This window comes from Periophthalmus magnuspinnatus, chromosome 9 (genome assembly GCF_009829125.3).
Source record: "Periophthalmus magnuspinnatus isolate fPerMag1 chromosome 9, fPerMag1.2.pri, whole genome shotgun sequence".
In the NCBI taxonomy this organism is placed as follows: Eukaryota; Metazoa; Chordata; class Actinopteri; order Gobiiformes; family Gobiidae; genus Periophthalmus; species Periophthalmus magnuspinnatus.
Genome location: NC_047134.1, coordinates 15,211,830 through 15,232,065, shown reverse-complemented (window position 1 = coordinate 15,232,065; position 20,236 = coordinate 15,211,830). Strand labels below are relative to the sequence as shown.

The 20,236-nt window shown below is 39.5% G+C and overlaps 2 protein-coding genes across 2 annotated transcripts in view; one reads left to right on the top strand and one right to left on the bottom strand.

Moving 5' to 3' along the window:
* Positions 1-665: 665 nt before the first annotated feature.
* LOC117376625 (L-serine dehydratase/L-threonine deaminase-like) lies at positions 666-2,509 on the bottom strand. The gene is made up of 8 exons (XM_033973139.2): positions 2,437-2,509; positions 2,195-2,351; positions 2,067-2,106; positions 1,853-1,992; positions 1,685-1,776; positions 1,219-1,446; positions 1,030-1,154; positions 666-958 (listed from the first exon to the last, which is right to left on the bottom strand). The coding sequence occupies exons 2-8, from the start codon at positions 2,345-2,347 to the stop codon at positions 765-767; spliced, it is 972 nt and encodes a 323-aa protein (XP_033829030.1). The 5' UTR covers positions 2,348-2,351; positions 2,437-2,509; the 3' UTR covers positions 666-764.
* A 3,413-nt stretch (positions 2,510-5,922) lies between these two features.
* The window catches only part of LOC117375857 (tetratricopeptide repeat protein 28-like), a 127,432-nt gene continuing 113,118 nt past the window's right edge, over positions 5,923-20,236 (top strand). The window contains exons 1-2 of the mRNA XM_055224048.1: positions 5,923-5,984; positions 6,879-7,157. Coding sequence (XP_055080023.1) covers positions 6,888-7,157 — 270 coding nt within the window. The 5' untranslated portion in view covers positions 5,923-5,984; positions 6,879-6,887. The remainder of the gene's footprint in view (positions 5,985-6,878; positions 7,158-20,236) is intronic.

The window sequence follows — 20,236 nt, the reverse complement described above, 5'->3', positions numbered from 1 at the left end:
ATTTTCAGCTGATTTATGAGTGGGAAATGGTGAATCATTTGTGCCATAATGTTATAATGGAAGGGCAGCACATAATTTTACCTCTTATCTGCAACAGACAAGTTAAAAAAAACAAACAAACAATGTAATCTGACTTTCACAGAACTGGTGTAAAGTTATTTCCACACTGAAGTTATTCAGTGTTGGTCAGTGTGTAGTTCCAGGAATCTTGAGTAACACACTGAAGAGGATTGCAGGAGTCATCACCTAAAGTCATCTGCCTTATTCTAACATGAGGACCCACCACCAACATTTCAAAAATCTCTCAGCCAATGAACTGTAAGAAAACGAGACGCATCCCGTTATTTAGCTAATTATAGTGACAGTTGAGGGCGCTGCTATACGACTGACTCATATACCCACCTATGTAATTGACCTAAAATCAGGGCTTAGCGATGTGCTTTACCTTTGTATATCTATAGTAATAATAGGCTATTTCTTATGATGAGAAGAAAACCCTTTGTTTGACATGTCATTACTTTTTTATTAAATAGGCTACAAAAACAGTAATATACACACATTTAGCAGAACAAAACATGTTGTTGCATGATGCAATATATCAGTGCACATTTTTCCAAAATAATTTGTTAGAATAAGTATTTTCCTCAGCTTTCCACACACTCTGAAGAGCTTAATTTTGGAATGATTAAGGCAACAGCACACCCAAATGACCAGGCAATTGGCTGAAGGCACCACAGTGAGACCAAAGGGCCCTGTCTAAGGTGCTAAACCATACCCAGCTGCTTTTTGAGCATCCATAGCTGCTCCATGCTGATGTTGTTGCCCCCACACACCACAATGACCACAGGACCTAACTGCTTTGCCAACTTGTCCTCATCCTGTAGCTTTTTAATTATGCCACTGTACACAGCTGCCAGAGCAGCACCACAGGCTGGTTCCACTAAGATCTTCTCATCATCTGCCCAAAAACAAATACTGTCACTGTAAAGTTTAGACCTGACCATCTTTTCAGTCATGAAATAGACTTACCTAGAAAGCGCTCAACAGCTTTGACAGCCTCATGGTCTGTGACTATTTGTGAAAACACTTTATGCTCCTTTACTAATTTCATAGTTTGTTTGGAAACTCTGGTCAATCCCAATGTTGTGGCAACACTGAAAAAAACTTGAGATTACTAAAATTAATATTTTTGAAAATCCTTTTGTTGTATTAACATACCTGGTTATTTCAGGTAAAGTTACGAGCTCTCCTGCCTTCATGGCTGCATTGAGGCTATGGGCTCCGATGGTTTCCATAGCAACAATAGGCACATCGTCCCAGCTGGCTCGCCGCAGTCCCTCCACCACCCCATTCAGCAGGCCTCCCCCACCCACCGACAGGACCACCGCCCCAGGCTTTTCTCTCAGGTCCTGCTCCAGTTCTTTAACCAGAGACTTGTGGCCCTCCCTGCAAGCACAGCCGATGGTGATGTATTGTGGATATTAAATCTGGGCAGAAGCACTGAGCAATTTTGTCCTGTGTATTCTTGGACTAATTCTAATAGCCTCTTTAAATACAGGAATATAGAATATGTTTGGCACCATATTTAGTCTTTAACAGAAAACCTAAATATGACGATATAAGCTGTATTTTAAAATATATGTATAAATAATGCAAAGCAGAAACAGGTTTGTAATTCTCTTACCAAATGAGTGGATCATCAAAAGGAGAGATGAAAATCCATCCAGGGTTATTGGCAACTAGCTGCTGCCCATAATCAATGCTTTCATTTAGAGACTGTAAAAGTTTGTTGTAAATGTTTAAGTCTGGCCAAGAGAGAGATTTTGTGAAAAATAAAGATCAAAGAACTGACTTTTCCATGAATAACAACATTGGCTCCTTCGTCCTTTAGCCGCTCCACTGTGGCATTTGGGGTGACACTGGGAACCACAATGGTAGCAGGAATCCCAAGCTGACGTGCAGAATAAGCTGCTGCCATACCAGCATTACCTCCTGTTAGACAAAAACATTAAATATTGCTATGTGTAGCACTGGGACACAGTAAATGTCAGAATGAAAGAACCTACCAGAGCAGCACACAAACCACTGACATCCTCTTTCTGCCCACTACAACACACATGGGAACAGATGTAATAAACTAGGACGGTAAACTGCAATAAACAAGCGTACAAAGTTGTGGAACAATAATACTCACTGTCTTGCACAGATGACCAATGCCCCTTATTTTGAATGAGCCTGTGGGCTGAGCTGAGTCCAGTTTGAGGTAAATGGAGGTCCCTGCCACCTTGCTCAGTACCAGGCTCTGTCTCACCGGAGTGGAGACATGGAGGTGTGTCTGAGTCTTCATTTTACTGTAGTATGAAAAACACACTACTTTAATATATAATGGCAATATCCAGTTTAATCCACACAGCAGCACACAAAAAGGACATTTACCTTGACTTAGGATACCAGACTGAGGTAGATGTTGTCCAGCTTTACTTTACATCCTCATTTAAATAACCTTTATACGCACTTGTGTGGTGGGCTTGGTACTAAGATGCACTTGTAGACCAATCAGCAACAGGCTTAAACTCTCTGGCCCCTCCCAATGACTTCAGGATGAGACAGGCCCAGGGTGAATTGTCATCATCTGCATTGAAACTTGTATTCTACAGTGGCTCACTCACAGGAAACTGCATCTGGTTCTTCAGAGCTTGATAACAGCCCTATTAATGCTGTACTGATCCATTTAAACTAGGCCTAATAGTCTAATACATTATAATATGAGCTATCCAAAACTCATAATTACCTGATTCATTTTTATCAGCACATTTATTAATTCCTTTGCCTTATGGTTTGGCACATTGGCACCTGTCACTCCTTGACCCACCGTTGCATAACTCCCCCTTAACGGAAGAGGATCCACTCCTGCTACCAAAAGAGTCGCTACTATTTCTACTGCTACCAAAAGCGGGTCCGTGGAGCCGCAGTGCGCACGGACGGTTCAAACCTGAATGATCCGGTGCTTTCAGCAGAGCAGCTACATCTCAGATCTATTAGGCTGTGAAGAGAAGAAGCAGCTTAAAATAAAACTGGAATAGAGCCACTCAGGTTCAGCTGGTAGGGCCCAATGATGCAGAAAATGTGCACAATATAGGCCCACAATTATTGCCAGGACAGGACAGTTTTTTCCACAGTAAAAGCCTGAAATAACCTACTGACCTACCCAATATCATAATCAATATCCTTATTTGAGCAGGACAAGTGAAAAACAAACTTGTGATGTGACATTTATGAACGAGCCGGCTCTTTTGAACGGCTCCTTAACGTGAACGGTTGGATCCTGATCTCGTTTTTCTCTTTTTCTTTCTAATTTTTTTGCATTTTTATACTGATTAACACTGAACCGACACAAGAATCAGCACAGAAGCAGAATAGGACTATTATTATTGTAGTGCAGTGTTTTATTTACATTGTGCATACTTCCAAATGGAAAACACACTCCCACTCTCAGTTTGAACCATTTTAAACACATTTAAGTCTGGCTCGTTTCTCTCTGTGATTAGTTTGTTGCTAAAGTGAATTCACACATTTGCTTTTGTCATATAAATAAATAAATAGTGAAAGAGACAGTCTTTTAAAAAGGCACTTTGAAATGAACGGATCCAAACTAAACCAAACCCATTCCCTATAATTAGAATCACAGCGCCATCTATAGGTTAAGGGCTGTAAGCACCGTTTTAACAGACTGTGCCAAGTGACATCATAGAAGACTCAGTGGAGGGCACAAACCTGTCTGTGCTAGGCTGTTTGTTCTAAATCAGTAGGTCTAATTAGTGACTTTGGTCAATAAAGCATAAGTTTGATGTAAATTGCTCCAAATGACTGCACGTTGCCGTTGCGTCCTTGGGCAAGACACTTCACTCACTCACCTATGCATGAGTTTAGTCTGGTGAGAGAGTGGTGCAGTTTGGAGAGGCTGATTGTGCAGATTTACAGCCTTGCTCCAAGAGGTAAAACAATAAAATAGAGACAAAATATCTTCTGTGCAGCAGAAGTAAGGGAAGTAACTGAATACATGCACAGAGAATACTATTCAGGCACATTTTGAGTAACTTTATTCCAGTACAGTTGCTTTTTTCAGTTGGTGGTATTCAGAATACAGCAAAAGACAAAGTTTAAATCTGACAAACTGTTGTAGGAGTGAAGATGCTTCACTGCTCATTCAAGCTGCTTCTTCAGTTCTGGTCAGATCGCTGGTGGACACTGCCTTATATCTGTCTGAAGGGAGGGGCCAACTACACTGAAACTGTAAACAGCTATTATCTCCAGATTCAGCTTTAACGACCCTATTAAACCTTTAGCGGCCCTCCTATTGTTCTCTTTTGTTTCTTTTTGTTTGCTTTGTCTTCAACTCCTAAAACGGTTTGTCCAGATGGCAGATTTAAACTTCATCTTTTGCTTTGGGTCAGAGACTGAGGGATTACGCAGACATATTCAGAATACACTTACTTTCCTAAAATCAAAGGAATAGGTACACTGTAGTACTTGGTCACGCAATTTCAAACTGCACAACATTAGTGAGAAAATAGAAACCACAGAGTGCATGTGTGAATTTTTCTTCTCCAATCAGTGATAGGAAATGAAACAGTGAAACAAACATCAAGTTTTTATCTGTTGCATTTCTTATGTTGAATACATTTTAACGCAGGTAGTCAGTATTCTGTAACTAAATACATTTTAAAATGTTTTTCCATCACTGGACGTACACTATTGTTCAAGATGCAGTACTCTATGTAACTTTTTGGAGGTGGCCCGCATGAGTCCATGGAAATAGAAAGTAACTTCAAACTTTGGAACACTCTCATTGGAGATAAATACGTTTGATACCATACTGTGGAAGATAATAACCAAAAGAACAGCATTTCAATGAAGACGAGAAGAAAGGTGAGGAAGAAGAGACCAGGTTTGGAGAAGAAGAGACAAGTTTTGGAGAAGAAGAGACCCAGTTTGGAGAAGAAGAGACCAGGTTTAGAGAAGAAGAGACCAGTTTGGAGAAGAAGAGACTAGATTTGGAGAAGAAGAGACCAGGTTTGGAGACAAGAGATCACGTTTGGAGAAGAAGAGACCCAGTTTGGAGAAGAAGAGACCAGGTTTAGAGAAGAAGAGACCAGGTTTAGAGAAGAAGAGACCAGTTTGGAGAAGAAGAGACTAGATTTGGAGAAGAAGAGACCAGGTTTGGAGACAAGAGATCACGTTTGGAGAAGAAGAGACCAAGTTTGGAGAAAAAGAGACAAGATTTGGAGAAGAAGAGACAAGGTTTGGAGACAAGAGATCACGTTTGGAGAAGAAGAGACCAGGATTGGAGAAGAAGAGACCAGGTTTGAGGAAGAAAAGACCAGGTTTGGAGAAGAAGAGACCAGATTTGGAGAAGCAGTCTGCTCTCAGTAAGTAAGCAAGCGTGTTTTTCAGCACAAGAAAAACAACTAAACATATATTCTTTTACGTGTTTTTTTTAAATAAAAAGTTACACAATGTGCCTTTATAGCCTATTGCTCTACGCCAACTTTTACGCACGAAACTTACAACCTTCAAATATTAGGTGTTGAAGGGTAGAGTAAATAAACCTTGCAGCTTAGGATCATTAGAAAAAAGTCTGGTTGCTGACCAGTCCAGGAGAGAAAGTTAAACTACATCCCTGTAACTGTAGCCTGCATGGCTCTACCACAGCGCTGCGTCCAAAGAGGGGGAAAAGTGCAGGAAAAAAAAGAAAAAGATTTGACAACATGGCGCACTTTGGTTGAGAAAACTTTCGTGTGAGCAGTCTGCAGGCAGTGTTGCGAGGTTATTGACTTCTGCATCGTACCGTGACCGAACAGTGACCTCCAGGAAAAGATACGGAAAAGTAAAGTGATAACAAATCAATCGGAGCGGACTGGGATGAGAGCGACGACCACTGGCGTTGAGCAAAGATAGAGAAGAAACCGTCTCTCCAAGAAAAGGTAAATGGTCCAATCTAGATGAAGACAAGCGCATGCAAACGTAGCCTAACTCTGCTTGGGAATGCTAAACAACAAAGCAACACCTCACCTCATGTATGAACTGCACGAAATGAAATAAAGTGAGTTCTGCAAGTAACAAACTCAGATTTTTCTCAGGCATAAACTGTGACGCGCACGTGACAGGCTAACGCAGGGGCTAAAATCTTATTGTTGAGATTTATTTATTTCTGTCATTGACTTGGATTTATTAAGAAAGGTGTAAGTTAGTCCCACAGATTTTAAGTGCACCACCCAGCTCATGTTTTCACTCTTCATGTCCATTAATTTGCAGGGTTAAAAGCTCCAATCTGGACTTGCTACTGTGCCATTTATTACAACTGCAACTTTAACATTTTTACTGACTACTTAAAGGGAGCAAGAATAAAAAAAATAAATAAAAAAAATCTAAAATAATAATAATAATAATAATAATAATAATAATAATAAATGAAGTAAATTGCTCATTCATTGTTCTCTGGTTTGTGTTCTTGCTTGGTGTAAACTATGCTTGATGCCCAAAACCCTCATGGCTGCTGTGCTCCTTGTGCCTCTGGAAGTAATTACTGATCCTGCCCTATACCAGAAAGTAGGTGTGGTGCAAAAGAGGTGAACTGGAAACTGGAAGCTCTCCCAAAAGCTACACGATAACATTACATGGACTTAAAAAATCTGTGATGTTCATCCAGTAATTAATGATACTACCGCTCACATACATTATACTGTTTATAAAAAAAATCAGAGTACTGTGTTGAACAATTTTTGATGTTAACAACAGAAAGTGTATTGAATAGCTAAACCAATTATTGGCTATTGGCTGACTATTTTTCTTTTTAAATTTTAATCTGTTTTCATCAGACAACAGGAATGCCAGCTGGTTGTGTGCCTCGAGATGAAACAATCAAATGTGGTCTGAGTAAAAGTGAGTTCATGGAGAGGATCCAGCAGAGCAGCGAGGCATGTCTGCGTGGGGACTTCCAGACGGCCGTGGATCTGTACAGTGATGCTCTGAGAGCCGACCCCCAGAACTGCATCCTGTACAGCAACCGCTCGGCTGCTCGACTCAAACTGGGTCAGCACCAGGCAGCGCTGGACGACGCTCTGAAGGCGGGTCAGCTCAACCCTAAATGGCCAAAGGTATGTGACACGAGTATGAATGAGTACTAAGGATAATTCGATGAACACATTGTATGTATTCTGAAAATGTTTATTTTTTTCCATTTTGATTTATAGACTTTGTCATAAAACATTGCTTTTATTTTGAGTCTAGTCCAGATAACACTTATGATTATCAAAATATGATTGTGATTATTTTAATAGTCGATTAGCCTCGATTATTCCAATTAATCGTTGCAGCCCTAAGCATGATACCAAACAGTAGTTTGCAGATTTGGCATTATTTTGCTTCTACTTTAATAATATAATATTGTGCACACATTTTAACTTCACCGTAGCTGTTTTTGTGGTCAGTGATCAACACCACATTCCTGGGGTCTTGTCTTTGATCTTGTCGGGCCGTGAAGACTAACCTGTAATAGATTTCACATTACTCAGCCTCATAGATCAGTAGAGGACCAATTTCTCTTGTGATAGAAATATATCGATTTTATGATTTAGCATGGAGAGATACTTTTGTCCCAGAGAAAGACTGATGATGATGTGGTAGAGTGAGACTGATGATATATCCCTCCTCCCTTACTCTTGTTTAGCATAAACATATGAATGTATTTAAATGTTTGTGTAGATTTTAAAACATTTTATTATAAATTGCAAAGTACATTATTGTGTATGACATTTTGTGAAGGATGTTGTACTCATTATTTGTGTTTATGTTTATTTAAGAGAACCAAAAAATGTGTGAAACATTCTAGTTTTACAGTGTTGATCAGTTTAATCGACCTTATTCTATCAACTTGTCCTATTTGATGTTGATTATTTTCAGTTGCCACTAGGGGCCAGTCTTGTCAAAGAGATTGTTCAACAAGGACGAGCACTAGCAAATGTCCATTGTACAAGTATTCTCCTGGTTTCAGAGATAACTGTACATTGCTTGATATTTTTGGCTTGTAATACACTTTTTTTTTCATTTCTGTAATTTATCATTGAAGACCACAGAACCTCCACTTGCCAAATTTGATTAATCAAAAAGAAAGAAATTTCAACTAAAGCCGCATATAAGATCATTATTGCATTGTATAAGCCTGCAGTTTGAAGAATGCTATGAATTATTGTGTCATTGCGCTCAAACTGCTTCGAAGAATCGATTAGTCACTTATAGCACTGGCCTGAGGGAAGGTAGAAGCCCATTTGCTGTGACTGGATGTTGGATGAAGGGAACAGGGATTAAATCAGAGAAGTGTGCTGGCATTTAGATCCTGTGCAAGTCCATAATATCATCAATCATATGTCCTCTGACCACACTTCTGGATTGGCCTGTCAGATGGTGACAGCCATGGTTTTGCTGCCCCAAGCACCAGTGAGCAGCCCACCCTCTAAAGTCCAGCAGCCACACCGTACAGGAGCCCCTTGTCTCATCTGTCAGCTTTGCTCGCTGCATGTGCCAAAAACACATTCTGTAAAAAGAAAGGAATCCTGCAGCATAATAACCCTGGACAGCTTTACACTCTTTGTACCTTACCTCTGAGTGAATATAAAAAGCTTAAACAAGGACAAAATAGGTGTCATTTAGGAGCCATACTGTGGGAAACATGCTGTGTGTCAGTTTCGTTTCAGTATATGATTTTACTCTGTTGAGTAAAAATGGATAGAACCAGAAAAATGATATATTTTGTTTTGCTGTAATACATTTACCACCTAAAAGAGCTTTACATTACATGTTTTAAATGAAGATTTCTGCAGCTTTATCACAGTTCAAGGCAGTGAGTATCACATCCACCTATGGCTCGTGTGCCTATCTGTGCTCCATCTGCCTCTGTATAGCTGTATGGTATAGTGCCATGTTAAACAAACAGATTTCCTGCTATCAGTCCCAGCCTCTTGTGTGAGTATTGTCAGGGGAGCACTCAAGGAACTGAAAGACAAGTGTCTCTGTAGTGCCACGGGGACAGGCTTCTATCATTTGCATATTTTCTGATTATATGTAATGATGGCTTCTATTTAGGGGATTCTGGCTCCTCGACCACCCTTCTGCAGGATGCTGCATCTACTCAAAAAACTGATTATGCATTAAATAATTTCCTTAGCGTATGTACATTCATGCTATTTTCATTTTGGTGACACAAAACGAGGCATTTATGTCCCTCTGTGATGGCCTTGGTTTAACTGTGAGAATTAATGTTTGCTGTGGAAAAGGTCAGTGTGTGTGGAGCTCTGCAAAGGGATGTTCATTACAGTGACAGTGGATCCTCTAATTGTCTATAAGGTCTGCGTAAGGTCTGCATACAGACACAGTCATGTGGAGCATATGTTTTTGTTTTTTTTTCTTTACTGATGGCACTAGCTATTTTCAGGTTGTATATAACATTGAGGTTTGTTCAAGTTAATAGAAAGTACAAATTATGTGTTTTAAATGGGAAACATGCATCCTTTAATCACACTTATATGCACCATTCATTACACATGGATGTAATGTTGAACATAATGTAGATATAATGTGTATCTACTTTGGCATTGTTTATTTTGAAATGACTCTATTGTTTTTGTTGTCTACTGGCTACTTGAATTCACAAAGTGAGTCATCATATGAAACAGTGAATCTGAATCTGTGCTTTGGTACACTAATTAAACAACTGTGTTTGCACATTAACAGAGGAGCATAATTTGTTAGTTTGTGTGATGTGTGCTTTGGGTTAAAATAAGGTCTTTTCACAAGTTTCCCTCTGGTTGCCCTCCACGGTTGTTTTCCGTCACTGCAGAGCTCACCATGGAGAGAACAGAGTCATGAACCACTAATAAGAGGGTTCCGATCTGCTCCTACCCAGCTGAGGCTTAAACTAATGAACAAATCAAATGAACGGCATGTAATTATAGGCCACAGAGCACGGGACGGACAGAGGGTTGGCGCTAGTGGGCACAGACGTGACATTATTTGTCTGGAAAATTTGTGGAGAGAGCAGAAGCTGTGATGTTCTGGTTCTTTTCATTAAGCACATATATACAGACCATGTCGGAGAGAAAGTGACTAACCTCAGTTTAGGATGCATGATGCTGAGATAAAGCTCGAGAAATCCAAAACATAGTAATTCAAACACCATCTTCATGTATAACTACATGACATGTCACTATTTGAATCCATAGCCATAGCATATTGGCCCTGTGCCTGGTGTACTGCTTAGTGAAATACTGGATGATGTCAGACACCAACTAAACTCTATGTTCCTTCCCTTACCTTTAAATCCTTATAATATAACATGACTGATTCCAAAAGCTCACCCAGGTCGCTGTGATGGTGGCCAAATGGTTTTCCCTCTCTGCCACCCAGGCGCCCCACCAAATTACAGTCTCTGGCTAAATTTAATCGGTTTCCACAAAACGGACGTAAACATAGAAATGAACAAAATCAATCCATCGTTCTGCAGCCATAAATGCTTTTATTCCTGCCTGGTGATGTAATGTGAACGACCTCCTGGTCACTGATGGAGGTATGTCTCACTAGTATCTGGACACAAGATGAGTGAGACTGAGGCTGATGTCACACAGGTTTTAATTTGTCTGCATACAGTGAACACACAAGTGATCATCATGCTGATAGGGAAAATCAAACTCTGTTCGCGAAATTGGGTCCAAGCATTGTTCAGTAAAAATCCCTACACTTGTTATGCCACTTTGCAGATAAGTAATTCAGAAATTAAATGCAGCCGTTTCCTGTCCCTGCAGAAATAAAGCTTGTCAAAGCCTAGGTAAACATCACAAACAAGAAACTTTCAGTCATTGTAAAGATTGCTGTGCTCTTAGAATAGGTTTTCCCTCTGGATACGTCATTGATTACCGGCTTAATAGCTTTTTTGCTTGCTATTACGGAAGAAATGTCAAAAGGCTCAGAGAAAGCTCCGCTCATTGGCATGCCTGTGGCATAAGCGTCTGTGGCTGATAGTGGATCAGCTTTGCAAGCTTGTCCAAATGAGGGAAACAATTGCTCTCTGCTCCCAGCACAAACCCTGCAGGTTATACATGACTTCTTTCTTTTGGACTCTTCTCCCTGTCAGCTTTATACACTGCAGGCCCCTCCCACATGGGACTAAGCACAGCTCAGGGCCTAAGACCTGGATGTCTCCAGAATTAGCACAGCCTGGCTCTGAGAGGGAGAGCCGTCCCAGTGGGGAAACAGGGTAGAGCAGAGAGCAGGCTGCAGAAGCCCATTAGTATACGCTGCATAAACATGGCAAGATGAATAGTGGCACTGTGGGTTTATTTAGCTCTTATCTTCTGTCCTATCCTTTCATCTTCACCCCTGAACTTCAGGTGAAAACCACACTCTCATTTTTCACTGTGGTCAGCTACAATGGCCATGTCCACAAAGATGCATTGATTGGTCAAAAATAGTAACTCCAGTTTGTTGAACAAAACCAGTCACTGCTCTTTTGACAGAGGTGCGAGGTGAGCCCTGCACCGCCTTGCTGGAAGTGATTTCACTTCAACTATTTATGATGTAACCTGCTTCTTCATATGAGTCATATGCCCTGGTTCTTCCCAGAAATAAGTTGGTAAATAGGCCACTAAAGTCTCTGGGTAGTTCTGTAGTGTCTAATAATAGTAAGCGATTTGGTCTTTTACTACAGCATACTTATTACTTCATATGTACAGTGCTAATAAAATTATTTTTTTAAATACAAAAAGAACATGCCTATAGAGCCAAACAACATCAGTAATCAATTCTAACTGTAATGTTTGCATGTTTAGGACTAATTACATGAAAACATTTGTCCAATAATACTTTACATAAGTGCGTTTGTGTCAGATTCATTAGCAATCAGCTGATTTTTCTACACTGCTGCTCACAGGGAACCAGAATGTAATCAAGATTTAGTTTAAGTCTGACCTACTTTTTGCTGTGTGGAGAGCATCATTGTGCAGTTTCTTTGTAATTACAAATTTAACCGACGTGTCATCTATGATTAATGATAGATTATTCCTAATAAATAATGAACGTTTGGATATCACAGTGGAATGAGCCAAAAATTAACAATATTATGGCTGTAATAATCTCAGATTTTGTCTCTCGATAGCAGGAAGTCCCACTTAATATTCTGCTCCAGCTCAAAGAAAGATGGATCATGTTTTTTCAGAGTAAATGTGTTGGAGTATAATGGCCTCCAGCCTAATTCATTCTTCTGAAGTGCTCCTTCCAGATCTCAGGGCTTGTTTTTGGGGAGCTAAATTACTCACTTGTGTCAGGTTATTACAATTAGCTGTTTGAATGTCGATGTTGTTGTGTCTTACCTGGATACTTCCACTGAATTCTTTCTCCCCATAATGAGTTTTACAGGGAGAAACACTGGCAACAGCAGCAGTGGCAGTGAAATGAGAATGCCTAGGGAGACGTATTAGCTGAAAAAACCTGAGTGCACAGTGCAGGTGGTTTATTTATGGACGTGTAGCTGACAAATGCCATCCCTGCTTATGGATATCACTAGTGCTTGACTGGAGGCTGAGCTGCTCCTCTTGTGTATGTTAAATCGAACACTTGTATTCACAAACACAACTTGAGCTGAGCAGACCTCAAACTAAAAATGATAAGTGATAACCAAAAATAGGCTTTGCTTCATCAGTTAGTGCCAAAACTATCCTATTAAATACTGTATTTGTAATTTGAATTGTATTGGTTTTAATATGTTTTTGTTGAATCGATTTATAGTTCATGCATTTATGTTTTAAACTTTTCTTTGTTGTTGCTGCTGTTTTAATTATGCAAAAAAACAAGACTGCCACCACTGTTCAGATTGACAGTCAGATTGAAAATGGTTTACACATTTTAAAATACATTTGCATCCCTTTCTCAGTTTTTGGGCTAATCTTGCATGGATAATTGTTTGTAGTTCATGAAATATTCTTTTCATTAAGCTTTAAATATTATGCACCACCATATTGAATAATGTGTTTGCATCATTTCACGTATTCTAATTTACTCTTTGCTGATGCTGTCTAATTAGAGCAAAGAGCTCAACTGTAAATGATGCAAGTTTCTGAAAGCTGATGGGGGGAAACAAACTGAAAAGAAACTAAGGAGAAAATAGATTACTATTACACTTTGTTCTTCCAGCCTTTCACAGCCTACTTAGCTCATGACACATCATTAGCAAAATGTGCATTTGTGCAGGTTATGGCGATGACAAGCCATTGATGAACTCAAGAACTCAGCTTTTAAAGTAATGTTTTTTTTTTCTGAAATTTGTATCTTTACCAATCATTAAACTAGTAGCATTGGCAACATTTGCAGTTTGAAAACAAGAAAAATATGTTGTTTTGGACTCTTTCATCAGTTATCTGTATAGTCTTTGGCAAGCCTTGTTGTATGCCCAAGCTTGGCCAGTTTTGTTAACAAACTGCTTTGCGTATACTGTGATGAATTATGTATGTACTGAGAATACATTTCTAATTACAAACACATAATTGTCTAATACATTGAATACATTACACATATCATTGGCGTTTTTCTTTATAATGCCATCATCTTTCAGTTTTGTCTTTGTATTTCATGCAGCAGGTTTGCTTGCACCACAGAGCTTTATACTTTCCCAAAGCCCAAAGCGACCTGTTTACTCCATATACTACTACCGGTAAATGTTGTTAATCCTTCAATGCAAATATGTCTATTAGCCCTCCTCAATCTAGTATGTGGTTATTGTATCTTACAAAGGTGTGCATTACATCATGAAAAGCACAGTTTTTTTTTTTTATATCCAGGAATGGAATTGTTTTATTCATCACGTCCATACATAATTAAAGAGGGAATTGCAATCTTTTCGTTTGACATATTTATTAAAACGCTCCTGGTCAGTGGTGCATTGTATGTTTTGAAGTCAGTCTGACAGTATGAGCTGTGTTGGTGTCTTTTGTTTTAGTATAATGAATACGTAATGTTGTGCCATCCCCTGTGACTCGTGAGAGCTTCTATGGCCTAAATCCAAACACACATACTGTAATAGGAGCATTCTTCTTTTGCAGCTACTGCATTAAGATCTTTGATCATAAATATTTAAAGAAGCACAAATTGCCTACAGTGGTTTCTGTAATAAAACATGCTTTATTTTGGATTCTGAATATTATCACAGTCTTTTCTGATTCTTATTGTTTGGAAAAATATTACCAAACATGCTGTATCATCTAGTACAAAGTAAACGTTGACACAATTGCAACTTGGTCATAGATAAATATGAAGCATCACCAGATATATACTTTCTTAGAAGAAGTGAAAGTTGTTTAAAGTCCCATAGATCATACTCTGATATCGGCTAAAATGTTTTTTTTAAATACATAGCACCAGTTTGAGTGCACTACTGCTGCTTGACCCATATCCACTGCTGTGTAATGGTCAATATGTGAACCATTATAGCTGAAAATGACTACCCTTGTTATGTGCATGTAGCCTACAACACCTGTGTAAGGTTTTTCTTTACACAAGCTTGTTTGACCTTTTACAGTTTCTGCTGAGATGCTTTTGCTGTTTTTTTTTATACAGGATTTGTCCAGCTGTGACTTTACTCCCAAATACATGTTTACATTCTGATAAAACTATTAGCTAATAGGTTATTTTCTGACCAATACATGAGGTCAGTACATTGGTTGATTAGATATTACTCATTTTAATGCTCTTCAAACTTTGTACTAATGTTGTATCAATTGTATTAGATATTTAATTGATACTTGTTTCTCAAGAGTGGGTGAATCTATATTTATTTCTTGTTTTACTGTGGCTAGTGCTAGTGCCTTTTGTTCCTTCTTTGTAGTTATGTTTTACCCCATTCAACACACTGATACCCCATTAAGTTACTGCACACAGCCTAATACACCTTTCTTGAGCAGTGTTTTGATCCATCATTGGGAGATGGTCCTTCGGTTTTCTATATAAAGTGGTTTTATTGGATATGGCAGACTAATAAAGATTCTCACTATGGAGCGGAGGTGAGAGGTCAGGGCTGGTGATAAGCGCATCAATGAGAGGAGAGAGAGAAATGTTGTGTGTGTGTCTTTTAGGACCTGTCTCATATCCACAAAACCTCGAGGGAAACAGGGCCTTGGAATAAGAAAGACCCTGAAAACCCCTCGAAAAAGTCAAAGAGTTATCTGCGCTCTGTAAAGGTCATCGAATAATGTGCAGATGAGACAATATTAGAAATTTCACAGAAGTTATTTATTGAATGAATCTGCACTTGCATAAACTAACTGGTGTATGATGGAGCTAAGCATTTTATAGATGATCGAACTTGATTAGATGCATTCGATTTGCTCCACTGTTATGAAGCACACAATTACTTGATCCAATAGAATACCCCAGTGCAGCACGAGCAATAATAGAGCCTCCTTTATTATATTTTGCATGGTGGTATTTTGACAGCAATGAGAATATAGCAGGTTACTCTAATTGGGGTCATTTTGTGGCATTTTATTCTAGTCACTGGGAGTACTTCTTAAAGTGCTCACACAATTATACATTAGCTACTGCATCTTTATATGTCTGCAGTGCACAAACCTCGATGCATCCCACTCCAATTTAGGCAATTTACATGCTCTACTGAGATGGTACATTTTAGCTGCCCATTTTTCCCTTAGTTACCGCAGAAAATTGTCATACTCTTGCAAAATTGGGACTTGGAACTGGTACAAAGATTACACTGAGTATTTGTGGCACATTGCTGCAGAATGAAAGACAAACAAGCAACAAAAAATTGAATTAGCTATTTTAAGATGTTGTTTTAATGTCTATAATTCAGATTGATTAAATAATACTAGTGTAGCCATAATTACATGAATTTATTTGGTAAAGGGATAAAGGATGTGGGAACACTCATTAGTGGTCAGGAGTTACAACAGAGACATTAAAACATGCATGACTGAAAGAAGATAAATTGCAGTAGTTGTGTAGTTTGAGATCTTTATCTATTATAATAATGGTCTGAGTCTCCTCCCTCTGCTCTGAGTGACACCAATCACTTTGTGCACTATTCATCACCGGGCTGTGGCACTGTGGTCACTAGGGGTCACCTCTGAGCAGATCTGTGTTAACCCAGCAAATGGAGGTCTGTATTTGCATAGACCTCAGTAGTGGAGCTGCAGCAGACCATCTGGGCGGAGCTTTTCTTATTGCACAAATGAGACCATTCATCAAAGCTTTGTTTGCCTGTGAGCACCTTCTCATGAACAATTAATGTACTGCAGTGATTTTGGAGCCTGACTGGTGTTCTTTTATCTCAGCTCTCCTCCATGTTCCCCATGTTTCCACACTGTCATTGCACACAACTTCCTTGCATGGATTTTTAATTAGTGAGCAAGTATGTTTCTGTGAGGCATAAAGTATTCCCTTTCTACACTCAGATAACCAAGTTTGAATGCATTAGCTTTTAAGCCACCAGTGTTGATGCTAATGGTCTTTTTGGTGGGGTGAACTTTATTGAGCCACATTTTTCATGTCTGATCAATATTTATTGGAGGATATTTACCTAAGCAATTAGGTTTAAGTGATTGGATGCTGAAGAGGTATAGAGCCGGAGGTCACCTGGGAATAGGTCCCAAACACAAACGGGACAGGAGTTGTCAACATAAATCACCTGTCATTACTATTAGCAAACACCTTCATTAGGATGTGGCAAAGTATTATTCTGGGTCTTGACATAAAGAGTACACTGTTTACTGTGGGTGGTTAAATACATACACTGAACACTGCTAGTTTTACAGCTTAAATGTGTATATAATAGCTATGGTGTATATCTATTACTTTATTTGTATTTATATCTCTAAAGCATGTAAAAGTAACAGTGGAGGTATTTGTGTCCACAGGGCTCCTGACACAACCTGTGAGTCTGAGTAATAATACACGCATTCAGAGACCTTGGGAATTGTGGCGCATCTGCGCCTTTTCTTCTGTTAAACACTGTGTTCGCACATAGAGCTCTGTCATAAGCTTTTACAAACACCTAGAAATGCATCTCCACTGCTCATCCTCTCAACCTGCCAGGACTGAAATATCACATCTGAGGGCTCCAGTGTTTTCAGCCATTAGAGCTTCATCTGAAGTAACAGATACATAGTTTTAAGCTACATGAAGAGGCAATAAAGATGGGTTTAAAATCATAGAGTTGTTGTAAGAAAACAATTGATTTAAATGTCAAGGTGCATCGTCCCCTCCCCCGTTCAGCTTTTATTGGAAATTGTCACTGGGATTGTGTGTAGTGGTTGTTCCTGTGAGACTCAGCCAAGCTTGGAGATCCTTACAGTGGGTTTGTCTGAGGGACTGAGCGAGGAGGGAGGAGGGCGGGGGACATAGTGGGAACATCAATAATTCACAGCGGTATTGCTAGGGAAACAGGATGTGAAGGTATAGGATTTAGACCAATACAAATAACACATCTCTCCAAGCGCTTTGCAAATGAGCCAGCCTGAGCCTCCGACATATATTTTTTTTAGCAATTCCCAGCCATATAACAGTATCAGGCCCATAAAAATGCTTAATGATTGCATTGATTTCAAAGAAGCTGTTTTTTTTAGCTCGCGCCTCTCATGCAGAGAGTTTAATTTACTGGTGTATTGAGCCCTCTGATTTTATAAACCCTGTAGCTATACCATGAAGAGAATAGTATATGAGACCCAAAAGAGCAAAGGGCTTTTCCCCAGGATTTCTTATTAAATTTTCAATCATTGCCTGTGGTGCACTGGCATTACCACCATAAAACACCTCTTTGCTGTGTAGTCGTCTGGGCAAAAATTACCTCTGCTCTGGAAATGTGAGTGTTTCCTCAGCATTGATTTCTTTTGGAATGGAAGTAAGAGAAATAGAGTTTAGCCTGTCAGGACACATTGCACACATTAGCCAGTGCTTTTGTAGCCGCCGTAGCACAGGTGCTGAGTTGGCTCTTTGAAGCATTCCCACTTGTGTTTTTGGCTCCCCATCTTTACTACCAGGAGCACATGTCTGCTATGGATACACACTTAATTTATGAATGCACAGATTGCAGGTGTAATGCTGGTTCCCCAGGCTTGGGTCAATTACAAGACCGTCAGCAGTTATCCGTGGGGCAAGCATGATCAGATTAAGACTAATAAAGACGGTGATAGCCTCATTTAATAAAAGTACCCCTCACATAGATCTTGCATAAATGTTATTCCTATCAGTGTAGTGTAGCTTTATTTTTTGAGCGGCTTATTGTGGTGCTATCTACCCACTTTTACCTCTGATCCCCTCTCCCCGGTGACTCTCTCCTCATTTGGCCCTCCACAATTTTCTCATTAGTGATTAGGGCAGAGTTTCCATTTCCAAGCCATTGACTGTGCTGCTGGAATCTGAGAGCCCATTACATAGGTTGGTCCCACTAATTGTTTGCAGTTATAATGAAGTTCCTAACAATGGAGGAATGGCGCTTATCAGATGCATTAGGTCAAACGCATTCAAAGCACTGTTTGAATACAAGGTGCCCACTGATAGTCCTCATTCTCTTAATGTGTGTGTCGAGGCTTTCAAAAAACAAGAACACAGCACTTTGCTTTGACAGAAGAGGACAGATATTCGCTAATAAAAAGAAAACGGCTTTCAATTCATATACCTCTATCTCTCCAGCTTCAGTCACGCCGCGAGCCTTTATAGATCCATCTGTCACACTTTCAAAGGAAATCTGGCAATTATCCCTGCATCAACGTCACCCCCAAAAAAAGCTCAATATGAAGCGCTTACTAAAACTAAACATAAACAACCCTGCATCTGCTGTCCTACTCATTTAACGGCTACTTCCTGTTATTGGTGATTTTGGAATAGGATCTGACTGATTTGTAAATTGAGTGCTGGTGCTAAAACTTCAAAATGAGGCAGTTGACATTGTGCCCAAATGAAGCGATCCAAGCTAAACTGCCATGGTAACTTTATTCCAAAAAAGAAAATAAACGGGGTGGGTATAACACTTCTGTGGGGTATTAACTGCTAACACGTAACATATTTGGATCACCATGTTACTTCTCATTATTTTGAAAGTGCTATATTCGTTTTTGATGAGTTTTGTGCTGAGTTACTCCCCCTTCAGAGCGCTATCACATTATATTGGATTATACTAATGAAACTACTGAACATTGCATCAGGTTTGGGAAGTTGTAGTGTACCTTATTGTGTCATGGCTCTGTATATTGATGGGAAATTGCTATGTGGGATCATGAGGCTTATGGGCTGAGCTTTGGACAGGATTGTGCAGCTAAGCGTAAGGAGGGTTCAAATAGTGCCTGAGAGAGATCGCTAGATTGCCCCAAACATGAATGGATGACATCTAAAACCTCTTCGGGCATGTTTTTGATGAAGGAGCAACGTTACAACAAGGTTTAAAGTTCCAAAAAGTCAACTCTGCATAATACCTCCCCTTTAAGAAGACAAATTAGAGAATTATTTCCTTGTAAACCACAAAATTGATCTAAAACAATAATAGTTAGGCCCATTGACTTTCTGTACAAAACTGCAAAATTGTCAGAGCCTGCCTTTTAGTGGCAAACAGAAATGTTCTAAGCACTTAGGCCTAAATGCAGGAATGTTTTTGGATTTACATGATATGATCGAAGTCTTTGCGTTGCATTTTCTCCATTTGTGACCACTGAAATGACCATTTTACTGTGATTTAGTTTGTAGCCACAGTAATAATGAAATATAAATACGCAATATGTAACAGTACACTACAACTTTCATTTCATTTTTTACCAGTTCATGATCTTGGTCTTATTGAAACCAGTTTATGCCTTATCTCCATAGATCTGACTTTGTTATTGAAAGCCGACCGCCTCCCTCCAGAGTGATACAGTGTCTTATGGGTGAGCAGTGCAAACAGTGAGTCACAACACGCCAAAGTGACAGCGGTGTGAAATGGAGAGTGATGACACCAGCACAAAGAAGAGGTCTGCATCAGATGACCCTTAAACATGGCACAGGGCTCTCAGCTCCAGTCAAGTGTTTAAAAACTGCTTTTTCTACTTCATCTGAGCCTGCTGGGCAATGACTCACCTCTCTCCTTTTCTACCGCGGCAATATATTGTCTGTCAGCAGCCCCACAGCTCACATCTGTCATGCTGTGTCC